General features: G+C 48.3%; 1 protein-coding gene across 1 annotated transcript; it reads right to left on the bottom strand.

The window, feature by feature from the left end:
* Positions 1-5,222: 5,222 nt before the first annotated feature.
* On the bottom strand, positions 5,223-16,773 carry CFAP144 (cilia and flagella associated protein 144). The gene is made up of 4 exons (XM_089660271.1): positions 16,511-16,773; positions 14,223-14,282; positions 12,328-12,431; positions 5,223-8,511 (listed from the first exon to the last, which is right to left on the bottom strand). The coding sequence occupies exons 1-4, from the start codon at positions 16,653-16,655 to the stop codon at positions 8,398-8,400; spliced, it is 423 nt and encodes a 140-aa protein (XP_089516397.1). The 5' UTR covers positions 16,656-16,773; the 3' UTR covers positions 5,223-8,397.
* Between the last annotated feature and the right edge of the window lie 2 nt (positions 16,774-16,775).

The following is a 16,775-nucleotide window of genomic DNA, read 5'->3' as shown; positions in this document are numbered from 1 at the left end:
TTGATTTGGGGAGCCATGTCATCTGCTGGTGTTGGTCCACTGTGCTTCATTAAGTCAAGGGTCAACGCAGCCGTCTACCAGGAGATTTTGGAGCACTTCATGCTTCCTTCCGCAGACGAGCTTTATGGGGATGCTGACTTCATTTTCCAGCAGGACTTGGCACCTCCCACACTGCCAAAAGCACCAAAACCTGGTTCAATGACTGTGGGATTACTGTGCTTGATTGGCCAACAAATTCACCTGACCTGAACCCCATAGAGAATCTATGGGGCATTGCCAAGAGAAAGATGAGAGACATGAGACTGAACAATGCAGAAGAGCTGAAGGCCGCTATTGAAGCATCCTGGTCTTCCATAACACCTCAGCAGTGCCACAGGCTGATAGCTTCCATGCCACGCCGCATTGAGGCAGTAATTGCTGCTAAAGGTGCCCAAACCAAGTACTGAGTACATATGCAGCTTCTACTTTTCAGAGGTCCGATATTGTTCTGTGTACAATCCGTGTTTTATTGATTGCATGGAATATTCTCATTTTCTGAGATTGTGGATTTGGGGTTTTCATGAGCTGTAAGCCATAATCATCACAATGATGACAAATCACGGCTTGAACTATCTTGCTTTGCATGTAATGAGTCTATCTCATATATCAGTTTCACCTTTGTTGCATTATTGAAACAAATGAACTTTTGCACGATATTCTAATTTGTGATTGTGCACTTCGGGTGAGGCACGTGCTGCTTTTGCTGTGATTAGTGACAGCAGAAGCCGATCAGCGGATGCTGGCCATTGGATGACTGCTGGCACCTGCTGATTGGCGAGGAGACACAGTGGACAAAACTCTGCATATGTAAACAATGCACAGCATCCTGTCTGAGGGGATGTGCTGGATTTTGTTTCCCTGCAAAGCAGGGAATAAAATCCAGCACATCCCTTAGTGAAAGCACCTGAAAATAAACACGGGTTAGGCACAGAGTTAAAACGGAAGTAGAGCGTTTTCTTTTAATTTATAGTTACCTAGGTGGATGCAGCATCGGTCCCCCACCGGCACCAAGGGTGAGAACTCTGCGATCATATGGCCGCTGATTGATGCGTTCTCAGCACCGCTGTGAGCAGAGAGTGGGACTGTCAGTCACCACTCTGCTCTGCCCCCTCCCCCGTTCTCACTGGAGCACTGGGCTGTGGAGGGGCAGGGAGTGGCTGTCTCAGGTTTTTAGAGCTTCGCTGAGCCAGGTGCCTCTTCAGACTCGGGTGGATCCTGACTTTGAAGTTGGAATATTTCCCCAGCCCTGACCGGCTGGGTAACGTCAGCCAACAGCGGACTTCAGTCTGCCTATCAGCTGAGAACAGGTTACGGGGAGGGGGGGAAATGTCCCTTTACCTTTTTTTTGTTTTTTGTTTTTTTTTTCTCTGGCCCAGCCCCCACTGGGGGAATGTTGGGGTGCCGGGCATCCACTTTTCTTTGTCCAGGGGGACCTAGGGAGAGGTACTGCCGCCCCCACGATGTGCCAGCAAATGGAGCCCTGGCTGGGTCGGATGACTGGGGATGTCACTTCCGGTGGAGGGGTGGAACTTCCTCCCCTGAAATGTGGACCGGAGTGCGGCCGATGCTGAGGGCTGCATCCTGCAGAGGCGGGCGATGCAGGACCTTAAGGTGGAGCACCACCTTGGGCCATGTCCGGAGCAGAGGCGCCGGGACCAGGTGATGCCGGCAACAGCCATCCTCAGGTAGGTGGCACAGAGGAGCTTTATTTCCCCCCTATCTGATTGGCCTCTAGCTCCAAGCTGTATCCTCAGCTGTCCTGGTGGTCGGAGGGATTAGAGCAGGGGGTGGGAGAGGGTCTCAGTTTAGAAGATTCTCACGCCCTGCCAGAGGGGGGGGGGGGCAGCCCCGTCTATGGTTTATGGGAGCCCTATTTATGTTTGTAGGTGAAAGCCAGGGAGAAGCCCAAGCCACACCACGGGACTAAAAAAGTGACCCTCAATGACTCCTGGACGAAGGTGCTTGTATTGAGGGCTTGATCAGGGGGGAAGCTCCTTCCCAGGGGGACCTGGTTAAGTCAGTTAAGGAACTGACAGCTAATTTTGATTCCTTTTAGGTGTATGGTCGAGAATTTTATCTCAGATACAGAGCTCACTCCCCCCCCCTTCAAACAAATCAAGACGTCCCCGGTGACCAGTAGGGAGGCGAAGGGTCCCAGAGCAGAGTTTGTGGAGCAGGACCCATCCCCAGATTCGGATTCCCAGGCAGACTGAAGGGCAGGGTCCCTCGAGCGAGTCCAGAGGTGCCTCTAGATACAAGTTGTCCCTGGAGGAGGTTGATGACTTACTGGGAGCTATGTATGCTACCTTGGAGATTTACGGAAGATTAGCCCCTCACGTTGCATGATCAGATGTATCCGGGTATAGAGGAACAAAGCATAGTCTTCCATGTCCATGAGGTGCTAGTAGAATCTATAAAGAGGGAGGGATCAAGAGAGAGAGCCTTTCTTTGCTATATCTCTCAGATGCAGGTTCCCGTTTGATGAGTTAACGTCCGCAGTGTGTTATAAAAGCCCCAAGCTGGACGTGGCATTTTCTCAGGTGGCCAGGAAAATGGATCTTGCCTTTGAGGACATGGGGGTCTTCTCTGACACCATGGACAGAAGAGCGGATTCCCTTCTTAAAAAGTCCTGGGATTCCACACTATCCAACCTAAAGCCTGTCATGGCCACTACAGTGGTAGCTGGGAACATGGAATATTGGCTCACGCAACTACATGCCCATATTGTGGCAGGATCCCTGAAGGACAAGATATTAGCCTCCTTCCAGACCTTACTACAGGGGGTGTGCTATTTTGCAGACGCCTCAGTGGAGTCTGTAAGGATGACTGGGAGGTCAGCGGCCCTAAATAACTCTCTCCGCAGAGCCCTGTGGCTTAAGACATGGCAGGGGGACACCGCCTCCAAAGTTAAACTCTGTAGCATCCCGTTCAAAGGGGATCTTCTTTTTGGCCTGGGTCTGGAGACAGTGCTGGATTGCACCGCAGACAATAAAAAGGCCTTTCTCTCCAAGAAAGAGCTCCGGGAGCAAGGGGGGGGGGGGATTTCAGCCCCAGAAGCAGGTACAAGCCATTAGGCCAGAAGTACAGAAAAGGCCCTGGGGGCAATAAGGAAGGAGCGATTTTCCGTCATCCTGAGCAGCCCCAAAAATCAAAATGAGGGTGTTCCCCCAGTGGGAGGAAGATTGGGGGTCTTCCTCCTACAGTGGGAAGTGGTGTCCTCTAGTCCCTTTACCCTGGGTATAGTGAGAAGGGGGTACCGCGAAGACCGCTGCCACAGAGGTTGTTAGTGACAGAGCTCCCAAGATGTGCATAGAAGGCCTCGGCCCTGCTCTCTTCTTTGTAGGAGTTGGAATAGCAGAGGGTTGTCATCAGGGTCCCCTCCGCAGAGATCGGCAAGGGTTATTCCCATGTGGCCAGCCCTCAGGGAAGTACAGGCCCATTCTAAACCTCAGGTCCTTGAACAAGACCATAAAATACAAGAGATTCTATATGGATTCCATTTTCTCGGTCAGGACTCTTCTTCCCCCTAACTGCTTTCTGGCCTCAATAGAGCTAAGGGACGCCTACCTCCACGTTCCAATTTTGGATGCCTTTCAGAAATTCCTCAGGTTGGCAGTGTGGGCCCCAGGGGAATCCTTCACCTGCAATTCCGAGCCTTGCCCTTTGGGCTTTCCTCCTCGCCCAGGATTTTCACAAAGATCATGGCTGAGGCCCTGGTGTCTCTTCGTCTAAGGGGAGTCTGGTGGCTTACGTGGATGATCTCCTGTTTGCAGACTCAGAGTAACAGCTGACACGGGACATAACCTTGGTGCTGAGACACCTGGAGAATTTAGGCTGGCTAATAAACTTAGCCAAGTGGAATTTGTTCCGACCCTAAGAATGGTGTACATGGACTATGAGCTGGATTCCACCCTTCAGAAAACCTTTCTGCCCCAGGAGAAAATCCTAAAGTTGGACAAGGGAATCGGGCATCTGCTAGGGAACCAGGCCGTTGTGGTGTATGTCAACAGGGAGGGACTCGCAAAACTCTGTGGTCCCTGGCCTCGGAACTGCTCAGCTGTGCTGAGACCAATGTAGCCTCCCTATCCGCCATCCACCTGAAGGTGGATTTGAACCAAGTGGCAGACTTTCTCAGCAGAAGGTAGCTGAGGGAATCGGAATGGGTGCTCAGTTGGGAGATCTACCAAGCCATCATAGGGGAGTGGGGGTCTCCATCCATAGACCTTTTCCTGTCTGGCCAGAATACCAAAGTCCCCGTTTTCTCCTCCCTAAACTGTTGGGACGGGGTGTTGGCAGTGAATGCACTAGCGCAGTGGTAGGACTTTCTCGTGTTATGCCTTCCCCCCAGTCTCTTTAATTCCAGCAGTTCTGAATAAATTCAGATCTGAGTGAACTTCCCTGACGGGCTTGGTTTTCGACTCTGGTGGCCCTGGCCGTCTACCCTCCTTGGATATTGCCGTGCCGAGAGGACCTGCTTTCTCAGTGTCCAGTCCTTTTGTCCCCAGGTAAACAGATGGAACCTGGTGGCCTGGTTTCTGAGGAACAGCTGCTGAGGAGCAAGTGGTTTTCAGCTAGGGTAGTATCCACCCTCCTAAGCAGTAGAAAAGAGGAGACCCATTCAATCCACCTTAAGGTCTGGAAGCGCTTTAACAGATGGTGTGCTCAAACTTCCTCGGACGCATATAGCTTAGTTTCAGTCCTGGAATTCTTGTAGGCAGGGGCCGACATGGGGCTAGCGGTGAGTATGCAGAAAGGCCAAGTGTTGGCTCTTAGCGTATTCCTGGAGTCTCCCTTAGCCAGGGATGATCTGGTGGCAAGATTCTTTAAGTCCTTGACCAGACAAAAGCCAGTAAGAGACAGGACCTTTCCAAAGTGGAACCTGACTAAGGTGCTTAATGTGCTGACAGGCCCCCTGTTTGAACCTATGAATTCAAGTTCCTTCAAAATCCTGACCCTCAAGACAGTATTCCTGCTAGCAGTTACTACAGCGAGGAGAGTGAGTTGGAAGCCCTATCAGTTAAGGCCCCCTTCCTCCAGATTTTTGCCATAGGTTGACATTTAGGATGGACCCGGCTTTCTTACCCAACATAGCCTCGAGATTTCATCGAGGCCAAGAAATTACTTTTACCTTCTTTTTATTCTAGCCCCACATGTGACCAAGAAAGGAAATTTCACACGATGGATGTTAGAAGATGTGTTCTTTATTTAGATAGGGACTAAAGGGATCAGGAAGTCAGATTCCCTTTTTGTATAATTTTCAGGAGCAAGCAAGGGTTGTAAAACTTCTAGGCGCAATTAGCTAGGTGACTGAGACTGGCAATTAGACAGACATATCTGACCGAGTGTCTGGAAGTCCCGTAGGGCATCGTGGCACACTCCACCCGGGCCATGGTGGCCACGTATGCTGAACTGGCTGGTGCAACCCTAGGACAGATATGTAGGTCTCGATAGAGGAGCAGACCTTCGGACACAAGGTTCTGCAAGAGGTGGTCCCGCCCTAGGGGTGGGTGCCCGCGTATCCTCTCAAGGTGCTGTCCTGAAAGACGGGGAGGGGAAAAAGCAAACTGACACTTGCGGTAACGCCTTTTCTAGGAGTCTTTCAGGATAGCGCCAGTTACCCCACCCTATTTAGCATTTGGTTATACTGTACGGTTTCCTTGAGTCTTGTATTGTGTCTCCCCAGGTGGACCGGAGGTGCTAAGTCATGAACTGAGGTCAGTGTGGGGAAGCCACACTTTTATTCTGGGTGGAGGTGTTTCCTCAGGTGGGGAGGAGCCGAAGTCTCTCAAGGTGCCGTCCTGAAAAACTCCTGGAAAAGGCATTACCGTAAGTGTAACTTTGCTTTTTTTTAAATGATTTAATGGCTGCTGATTTTATTAAATGAACACCAAGCAATCCTGCCATGGAGGCTCAAGCAGGCAGATCCTTGCACTGCAAACCCTCAGGTACAGCTTCCTCTCCAGCAAGCAGAATGGTGTGCAGTACTGTCCCCAAACCACAGGCCTGGGAGAAGAGTTTTATTTTGGATAAAGTGAGGAAGGGTTATAACCCCTGTCAGGTTTTTCTTTTTGCCATCTGTGCCCTATTTCCTCCTAGATTGTAAGCTCGAAAGAGCAGGGCCCTCGAACCCCTCGTGTATTGTATTGTACTGTATTGTCTCATGTTCTGTCGCCCTCGCTAACGTACAGCGCTGAGCACACCATTTGGCGCTATATAAATACTGTATAATAATAATAATTTCCAGGATTTCCCTTTACTTCCTTTCTTATAGCCAAACAGGAAGTTAGAGGAAATCCCTGCAAATTAAGGGAATTCCTTGGGGCCTTCCAGGTCACCATTGGAAGATTTCCCCTCTCTTGCTTTTCTGGAGACAACCCAAAATTTGTGATTTGCTTTTATTTTTAGTAATAATGGTAAACAGGACATTCACTATATCCGCTCTCTCCGGACCCTGCATTCGCTATATCTGGTCTCCCCGGACCCCACATTCGCTATATCCGGTCTCCCCGGACCCTGCATTCACTATATCCGATCTCCCCGGACCCTGCATTCACTATATCCGATCTCCCCGGACCCTGCATTCACTATATCCGATCTCCCCGGACCCTGCATTCACTATATCCGATCTCCCCGGACCCTGCATTCGCTATTATTATTATTATTACTACGAGTTTATATAGCGCCAAAGGGTTTGCTCAGCGCTGTACAATAGAGGGGGGACAATACATGGCACAGTACAACAACAAACAACGTACGAGGGGTAAGAGGGCCCTACTCTTTCAAGCTTACAATCTAGGTGGGAGGGGGTAAAGGTACAGTAGGAAGTGGCTGAGGGGAATGAGGGGTGGGAGGAAAGAGGGAGAATGGCCGTTAGGTGAGGGTGGGGTAGGCTTCCCTGAAGAGATGGGTTTTGAGGGAGCGCCTGAATGTGAATATATCCGCTCTCCACCAGTACACAGAACATGCAATTATTTTAGTAAATATAAACTGCTAAATACCTTTTCTCATCAGCAGTATAGAGCAGTCTTGTGACTTCAGCAGAGCACTGGTAGGAGGAGTTTTCTAACTGCTCTAGGAGGATGTGAAACCCCTGACCTCTGCCTGGACAGTGCTGATTGGCCCTGTGCTGATCACATGCACTCTCCCAAGAAAAAAAAACTTCTCTAGCAATACACACCAAACTGAGCATGTGCATGTGACTATGGATTCAGTCTGTATCAGGTGGTAATTTCAACAAGAGGAGGGGCAGAGAAGAAAGGATCAAACAGCCTTTTTACACAATGCAGAGGATTAACCCCTTAGGTTCCACAGTGAGCCTGGCAGTACTAGGGTCCCAACCACGGCACCACCTGTCTGGAGTTTGCATGTTCTCCCTGTGCCTGCGTGGGTTTCCTCCCACACTCAAAAGACATGCTGGTAGGTTAATTGGCTCCTCTCTAAATTGTCCCCAGTATGTGTATGTACGAATGTGAGTTAGGGACCTTAGATTGTACGCTCCTCGGGGGCGGGGACTGATGTGAATGTACAATATATATGTAAAGCGCTGAGTACATTGACGGCGCTATATAAGTACCTGAAATAAATAATAACAAGCATGCTTTCCTGCATATACAGACTGATGGTTCTGTTGTGGGTTTAGTAACACTTTAATGATGAAATAAAAGCAAATATTATACTCCAGACCAGCCACTTGTGTCCTATAACGAATGAAGACTCCTTTTTGTGTCTTATGCCGGCCATACATGGGTCGAAATTCGACCGATTTTTTTTTGTCCGAAAATCGGACCTAAGAATAATCAGCCGATTTTCTCTCGGTTAGTGGGGTCAATGGCACCGGCCGATTTTCGTGGTTCCTCCCCTTTTCGGTGATCGGGCATGTTGGAAAATATGTGAAAAACTACTGATTTTCGACTCGATGGTATGATCATTTTTCCGAAAAGAATATGCGCCATGAGCCGTGACCTGGAAGGAACAGACGTTTACCTTTTATATGGGGTGAACTTTATGACTCGGTCGGCTGATTTTCTAAATCATTGATGGCGCCATCGGATTACCGAGCGAACTACGTTTTCGATTTTCGGACAAAAAATCGTTCGCAATTCAACCCATGTATGGTCTGCATAATACTTATGCATTTTGCGGGGACAACACTCTTCTTCGAGGAGGGGCTCTGAAGAAGAGGGTTTGGCCCTCGAAATGCTTAAGCCGGAGTCACAATGGACCACATGTGCTGTACCATGGCAACTGCAGATCAGAGGCCAAGATGGCAGCTTCCTTGGCTGAAAAGGAAAGGAGGGTTTAGTTCCACTTTAGTGCGCCCCACCCCATTTGACCCAGATGGATATTCAAAGAGTAGAACTATTGTAGATTGACACTCTGCTCCTTCATTTTCCATGCTGCCTCCATGTATGTGGTGATCTCTGTTTTCTGGCGGTGGTGATGTAGTCGGTGGTCCATCCGATCAATACTAACCTGTAAAAAAAAGGAAGACCTGAAGTGAGCACCTGGATGTGTCCAAGGATTGTCTGGTGGGTCACAAACTGTAAGAAGTGACTTGTGCAGATGGCAGAGGAAGGAAAGAGCAGGCAGAAATCACACTTGGTGCTATGGACAGAAGCAAATGCACACTATAGAGGGATATGCTTTGTTCATTTTTCATTTCAGAGGTTTACAACCAATTTAAAGCCGTATTAAAGTGTTACTAAACCCAGACCCCGCATTCACTATATCCGCTCTCCCCAGACCCTGCATTCACTATATCTGGTGTCCCCAGACCCTGCATTCACTATATCTGGTGTCCCCAGACCCTGCATTCACTATATCTGGTGTCCCCAGACCCTGCATTCACTATATCCGGTGTCCCCAGACCCTGCATTCACTATATCTGGTCTCCCCGGACCCTGCATTCACTATATCTGGTGTCCCCGGACCCTGCATTCACTATATCTGGTCTCCCCGGACCCTGCATTCACTATATCTGGTCTCCCCGGACCCTGCATTCACTATATCTGGTGTCCCCAGACCCTACATTCACTATATCCGATCTCCCCGGACCCTGCATTCACTATATCCGCTCTCCCCGGACCCTGCATTCACTATATCCGCTCTCCCCGGACCCTGCATTCACTATATCCGCTCTCCCCGGACCCTGCATTCACTATATCCGCTCTCCCCGGACCCTGCATTCACTATATCCGCTCTCCCCGGACCCTGCATTCACTATATCCGCTCTCCCCGGACCCTGCATTCACTATATCCGGTGTCCCCAGACCCTGCATTCACTATATCCGCTCTCCCCGGACCCCGCATTCACTATATCCGATCTCCCCGGACCCCACATTCACTATATCCGATCTCCCCGGACCCCGCATTCACTATATCCGCTCTCCCCGGACCCTGCATTCACTATATCCGCTCTCCCCGGACCCTGCATTCACTATATCCGCTCTCCCCGGACCCTGCATTCACTATATCAGCTTTCCCCGGACCCCGCATTCACTATATCCGCTCTCCCCGGACCCCGCATTCACTATATCCGCTCTCCCCGGACCCCGCATTCACTATATCTGCTCTCCCTGGACCCTGCATTCACTATATCCGCTCTCCCCGGACCCTGCATTCACTATATCCGCTCTCCCCGGACCCTGCATTCACTATATCTGGTCTCCCTGGACCCTGCATTCACTATATCCACTCTCCCCGGGCCCTGCATTCACTATATCTGGTCTCCCACAGAACATGGAAATGCAATTATTTTAGTAAATCTAAACTGCTAAATACCTTTTCCCATCAGCAGTTAGAGCAGTCTTGTGACTTCTATCTGTTCAGCAGAGCACTGGTTAAAGCTTGTAGGAGGAGTTTTCACTCTCTCACTGTCCTATGTGGCTGCAGGACCCCTGACCCTCTGTCTGGGCAGCACTGATTGGCTCTGTACTGATCACATGCACTCTCTAACAATACACACTAGTGGTGCACCGAAATGAAAATTCTGGTGCCGAAACCGAAAATTCAGGATGCACTTGGCCGAAAACTTAAACCGAAAAATGAATATATATTTTTTGGAAAAAAAACACTTTAATGATTAAAAAAACCCACAATATATACCCCATATTTTTTCGAAAATATGAAAGATGATGTTACAGCGAGTAAATAGATACCCAACATGTCACGCTTTAAAATTGTGCATGCTCATGGAACGGCCTCAAAGTACGGTACTTAAAAATCTCCATGAGTGACTCTTTAAAAATTTCTACAGGTTACCAGTGTAAAGTTACAAAGGAGTTCTAGTGGTAGAATTATTGCTTTTGCTCTGATGTTCGTGGTGATACCTCACGTGTGGTTTGAAAACCGTTTACATATGTGGGCGTGGCTTACGTATGCGTTTACCACTACGCGCGAGCACGGAGGCACTTTAAACTTTTTTGTTTTAAATCTACTTAATTTGTTTTTTTTTTTACATTGTCCCTTTAAAAAAAAAAATTAGAAGTGACAGGTCCTCTTTATGCAGAGAGATGGGGTCACAAAGACCCCACATGTCTCCTCTACAATGTAAAGCATTGATCACAGTGGCTAAATGGTTAGCACTTCCGCCTGGCAGTACTAAGGTCGTTGGTGCGAATCCCAACCAGGGGTGGACTGACCATTTGGAAACTCGGGCACTGCCCGAGGGCCCGGGGTCAGTAGGGGGCCCCATGAGATGCCCCTGGTACCTTTTTCATAGGCTTTTTTGAGTTTGGGCAAGGACACGGGGGCCCCATGATCCCCTATTGCCTGGGGGGCCCCATGAGTTGTCAGTCCGCCCCTAATCCCAACCACAGCACCACCTGACTGCAGTTTTCATGTTCTCCCTGTGCCTGCGTGGGTTTCCTCCGGGTACTCCGGTTTCCTCCCACACTCCAAAGACATGCTGGTAAGCGAATTGGCTCCTGTCTAAATTGTCCCTAGTATGTGTATGTATGAATGTGAGTTAGGGACCTTAGATTGTACGCTCCTCGGGGGCGGGGACTGATGTGAATGTACAATATATATGTAAAGTGCTGTGTAATTGACGGCGCTATTTAAGTACCTGAAATAAATAAATCGAGTGCTTTAAAAAGTGACATCACTCCGGTCCTCCAAGGCCATAGAGATGAGTGGAGGCCATCTTTCCTTCACATGTCTCTATGCACAGCGCCAGGATCTCGTTTAGTGGTTGCTCAGGTAAGGCTGAGAACTACTGGGCGATGGCGGACGGATGGATGGCGGCATTTTTTTCGGTGCTTATTTTCATAACGGCCGATAGGGGTGTTTTAAGTAACAGAAATTTTGGTGCACCCCTAATACACACTAAACTGAGTATGTGCAGCTTGCCCCCAAGTCTCTGTACAATCAGCAGAGGAATTGGGAACAGTGCTGATTGGCCCTGTGCTGATGACATGCACTCTCCCAAGGAAAAAAAAAAAAAAAAACCTCTCTAGCAATACACACCAAACTGAGCATGTGCAGAAGGGCTACAGGTTCAGTGTGGACATTTGAACACGAGGAGAATCAGAGAAGACAGGATCAAACAGCCCTTTTTATACAATGCAGAGGAATAACCCCTTAGGTTCCACAGTGAGTATAACAAGCATGCTTTACTGCATCTACAGACTGATTGTACTGCTGGGGGGTTCAGTGACCTAAAATCAGTCATGTAATATGACAATCATTAGATGTGGTGGCTGCATTAGTTTTTTTTTTTTTTATCTGGACATCTGGCCAGTAACGCACCTTTATTCCTGAACTCCCACTTTGGGTGAAGGAGCACAGGAGGCACTTTTGGACCATAGGATTGTCATTCGGGGGAGGGGAGTGTTAGATGAACTAGCAAATTTAAACACGCTAACAAACTGAAACCAAACTCCGGCTAATACTTTATAATCAGATGCAGCAAACAGCTTTTTGTTCTCTTTCGGGATAAAGGTTTTAACATGAATAAATAAAAGCTGATCATTGTACACACACCTGTCAGTGGTAAATGGTTTGTCTCATCCCTGTAATGGATACATTCTGCTGGAGAGCTTGTTCTTTTGAAAAACAGACTTACTGGCCGGATCACCAGGTGGAAACAAAAGAAAACCAAAAAAAGCCTAAATAAGAAAAACTAATGCAGCCATCACATCTAAGACTCGGTAAGCTGCAGTAAATAAAGGTTTCCTTTTTGGGTTTAATACCGCTTTGAGGAAACTGTCCATTCTATATTTCATTGGCCGGGTGTTCCTTTTTTTTTTTCGCTAAGATTTCCACCTGCTGCTGGTAGAAAGTACCTACCAATGGCTGTGTGATCCAACCAATCTCTTGGCTGGTGGTTTGCGGCTCGGTGTATTTCTTGGTTGGCTCCAGAGCAGTGTGATGGAAGATCTTCAGAAAGTGTGCTGCACAAGTAATCAAAAATGTTCAGTTTTTAATATATTTTATCCTCAATATTCAACATAATCCAACCTTTCATCCTTTCTACCATTAAGGTCTTGGAGGAACCCCCTCCTCAAAATTAAAGGGCATTGCCATGAACATTTAGTTGTAGATACAGAAAAGAAGTAAAAGGATGAAAACTAATGTCCCTTACATTGGTGGTCAGTGGGAGGAATGTCCCTTACATTGGTGGTCAGTGGGAAGAATGTCCCTTACATTGGTGGTCAGTGGGAAGAATGTCCCTTACATTGGTGGTCAGTGGGAAGAATGTCCCTTACATTGGTGGTCAGTGGGAAGAATGTCCCTTACATTGGTGGTCAGTGGGAAGAATGTCCCTTACATTGGGGGTCAGTGGGAAGAATGTCCCTTACATTGGGGGTCAGTGGGAAGAATGTTCCTTACATTGGTGATCAGTGGGAAGAATGTCCCTTACATTGGGGGTCAGTGGCAAGAATGTCCCTTACATTGGTGGTCAGTGGCAAGAATGTCCCTTACATTGGTGGTCAGTGGGAAGAATGTCCCTTACATTGGTGATCAGTGGGAAGAATGTCCCTTACATTGGGGGTCAGTGGGAAGAATGTTCCTTACATTGGAGGTCAGTGGGAAGAATGTCCCTTACATTGGAGGTCAGTGGGAAGAATGTCCCTTACATTGGTGGTCAGTGGGAAGAATGTCCCTTACATTGGTGATCAGTGGGAAGAATGTCCCTTACATTGGGGGTCAGTGGGAAGAATGTCCCTTACATTGGAGGTCAGTGGGAAGAATGTCCTTTACATTGGGGGTCAGTGGGAAGAATGTCCCTTACATTGGTGGTCAGTGGGAAGAATGTCCCTTACATTGGTGATCAGTGGGAAGAATGTCCCTTACATTGGGGGTCAGTGGGAAGAATGTCCCTTACATTGGGGATCAGTGGGAAGAATGCTCCTTACATTGGTGATCAGTGGGAAGAATGTCCCTTACATTGGGGGTCAGTGGGAAGAATGTCCCTTACATTGGGGTCAGTGGGAAGAATGTCCCTTACATTGGTGGTCAGTGGGAAGAATGTCCCTTACATTGGGGGTCAGTGGGAAGAATGTCCCTTACATTGGGGTCAGTGGGAAGAATGTCCCTTACATTGGTGATCAGTGGGAAGAATGTCCCTTACATTGGGGGTCAGTGGGAAGAATGTCCCTTACATTGGGGGTCAGTGGGAAGAATGTCCCTTACATTGGAGGTCAGTGGGAAGAATGTCCCTTACATTGGGGGTCAGTGGGAAGAATGTCCCTTACATTGGAGGTCAGTGGGAAGAATGTCCCTTACATTGGGGGTCAGTGGGAAGAATGTCCCTTACATTGGTGATCAGTGGGAAGAATGCTCCTTACATTGGTGATCAGTGGGAAGAATGTCCCTTACATTGGTGATCAGTGGGAAGAATGTCCCTTACATTGGGGGTCAGTGGGAAGAATGTCCCTTACATTGGGGGTCAGTGGGAAGAATGTCCCTTACATTGGGGGTCAGTGGGAAGAATGCTTCCCTTACACCTGAAAAGATCATTGGTGTCAGTGGTAATTTAGCTGAGAGGTAAGTATTGCTCGAGGACCCCTGGTTGTAAACAGCTGCCACAGTCTATCCATAACTCCCATCTCTTTCCCTCATTAATATTGGCCCCCCCCCCAGTTCGTGAAGTAAACGAACATTTGCCCTAAACTGACAGATTTATTCTGACAAAGTCTATAGCCGCTGTGATTGGCCTTTGCCATCGGTTGTGATCTTACCGTCAGCCTCCTCATTCTGATTGTCGTGTCTCGCCATCGGCTTCCCGGTAACGGCATGGACTATGGAGAGGACAGAATGAATATCAGAACTGCCTTCAGATTTATGTATTTCTGCTCAGTTTATAGAATGTTTGGGGACTTTGAAGCAAACCTCCCACCTCAGTGCCAAGGTCTGCTTGTTTGTGGGCCTCTATTGCTGCCTGTGGGGGTGGGGGGGAGCATTCAGATAAAATACTCACCTTTGCCCGACTTCTGTAGTGCACAGGGTAAGGTCATCCTCCTGCCATCAGGATCGTGGGGGGGGGGGGGAAACACTAATGCAGGCCATAGACGGGTCGAAAACCAGGCGTTTTTTATTAAAAAAAATGAAAAATTGGTCGTTCGACGTTACCACCAACAGTAAAAAAAAAAAATCGTCCGATTTTCGTCCCGTCTGTTTAATTACTTCTGTCCCTGCAGAGAGCTCCACTATTATATTTGACATGATAAAGTCTTGCAGTTGCAACAATGTATCTATTTGTATCCATTTTGGATACAGATGTTTTTATTCGGATACAAATAGATACATTGTTGCAACCGCAATACTTTTCATTTAAAATATAATAGCGGACTGGACTTCTTCTCTTTTTCTTCTTCTTGCAGGTCACGGCTCATGCACAGATTTTTTATTGGTAAAACGATCGGCCGATTTGCCCATCATTGCCAGGAAAATCGTCCGATCGTCAAAATCGGCTGCGAATTTTCCAACTTGACGAATAAAACAAATGTGCCAAAACCCCAAAAAACGGCCAACCAATTAACCCACTAACAGTGTGAAAATTGGCCGATTTTTTTTCGGCAGAATTTTTCGACCAGTCTATGGCCTCCATTAGTATCTCAAATCTCGTGAAAAGATGCTGCAGCACGGGACAGGATCATCTTCCTGAAAGATTTGGGCTACAGATAAAAAAACGGGCATTTATCATTCTACTCTGCAATCAGTAGATCGCTGGTGCGATGCCAGGATCCTGCAGTTAGTCAGTCAGCTGTCTCCCCGTACCTCCCCTACAGGCAGGCAGTTACTAAACTACAGGAGGAATCAATGAACTAAGAGAGCGCTCACCAGCGCCCCGGCGGTTCTTTGTTAACTACAAGCCGCCAGGTATGGTGGCCAATGGTACTTGTAGTTCATTCATTCACAGAACCCTGTGAATGAATGATGCAGCTGTGCGGGCGGAGCCCCTTTTAAAATTGTGACAGCGGGTGTGGGGAAAGGATCCCCTGTCATGGGGGGAGGAGGGGAGAGATGCATGAGTAACATGTTCCACCTTACCATGTTCCAAAGGTGAACTTACCCTTTAAAGGATAAGTTCACCTTTAAAAAAAAATAATAAAGGCCCATTTTTTTTACAGGTAAAGTATTGCACCCGTGATTAGCAGACTATGGGTGCAATGTCAGGCTCCTGCAGGCTGTCAGTATAGCTGTCTCCTGTATGGGCAGGCAGTACCTGAGAGCAGGAAGGTCAAAGAACTACCTAGAGCGCCCACCAGCACCCCCATAGTTCAGTGCAGGGGCGGACTGACAACTCATGGGGCCCCCGGGCAATAGGGGATCATGGGGCCCCTGTGTCCTTGCCCAAACACAAAAAAGCCTATGAAAAAGGTACCAGGGGCATCTCATGGGGCCCCCTACTGACCCCGGGCCCTCGGGCAGTGCCCAAGTTTCCAAATGGTCAGTCCGCCCCTGAAACCAATTAATTTACATGTAGTAATATTGTTTTTCTTTCTCAAAATTGTTGGTCTTTTTTGCTGATAGCACAAAAAATAAAAAACGCACAGGCGATCAAATACCACCAAAAGAAAGCTCAATTCGTGGGAAAAAAGGGAGGTAAATTTCATCTGGGTGCGTCGTTGCATGACCGCGCAATTCTCAGTTAAAGTCACGCAGAAAAATGGCCGGGTCAGGAAGCGGGCGAAATCCTCTGGAGGGCGAGGGGTTAATAATATTAAATAATATGTAATCAAATGTATTCATATAATAAATAAAATATAAAAAGGGTCCCAGGCAGCCAGAGGGCAGGGAGAAGCTGCCACTTGTCATTTGTCAGCCTTCTTGGGACAGCAATAAAGTTTAAAAAAAAAAAGTTTTGAAAACAAACTTCAAATAAAAAATGCTCTGGTGACACCGGAGCAGGTAATGGGGGAGGGGGTGCCACCGGAGCATTTCTAATATTGTGGTCGGTTCTGCCCCCCTCCCCCAGCACTGTGTTGTCTCTGGTTGCCATGGTGACAGCCCCGGTGATGCTCACTGTGGCGGAAGGGGTTAATGGTGAACTCGGTGACCAGTCTCTGGCAGCGGTTCTCTTTCCGGATGGTTTCCCGGTGAATGGCGTTCAGCGTCACCTCATCCCGCACTGCCTTCTCCCGGCCTCCCGCCGCTGCAGCTGCCGCCATCTTCCTCCTCACGCAGAACCAGCGCGTCCCGTTACCATGGAGACTGTCAGGCCTCCGCCGGGTGCCTTTGCAGCTGCCTGAGAGAAAATTCGCCAAACTCAGGACCCCGCCCTCAGCCCG

The sequence above is a fragment of the Staurois parvus genome, unplaced genomic scaffold (genome assembly GCF_062004578.1).
Source record: "Staurois parvus isolate SC_StPar_1 unplaced genomic scaffold, SC_StPar_1.0 ptg001221l, whole genome shotgun sequence".
Lineage (NCBI taxonomy): Eukaryota > Metazoa > Chordata > Amphibia > Anura > Ranidae > Staurois > Staurois parvus.
The sequence above is the reverse complement of the archived record's forward strand: the minus strand, read 5'-3'. Positions and strand labels throughout refer to the sequence as shown.

Bases quoted from the DNA above. Each gene is read 5' to 3' on its own strand.
- CFAP144 (XM_089660271.1), bottom strand. From the start codon at position 16,655: ATGGCGGCAGCTGCAGCGGCGGGAGGCCGGGAGAAGGCAGTGCGGGAT. The intron at 14,283-16,510 runs GTGAGCATCACC...TCCTCTCCATAG, and splicing joins CATTAACCCCTTCCGCCACA to TCCATGCCGTTACCGGGAAG. The intron at 8,512-12,327 runs GTAGGTACTTTC...TTTTTTTTACAG, and splicing joins GTTGGATCACACAGCCATTG to GTTAGTATTGATCGGATGGA.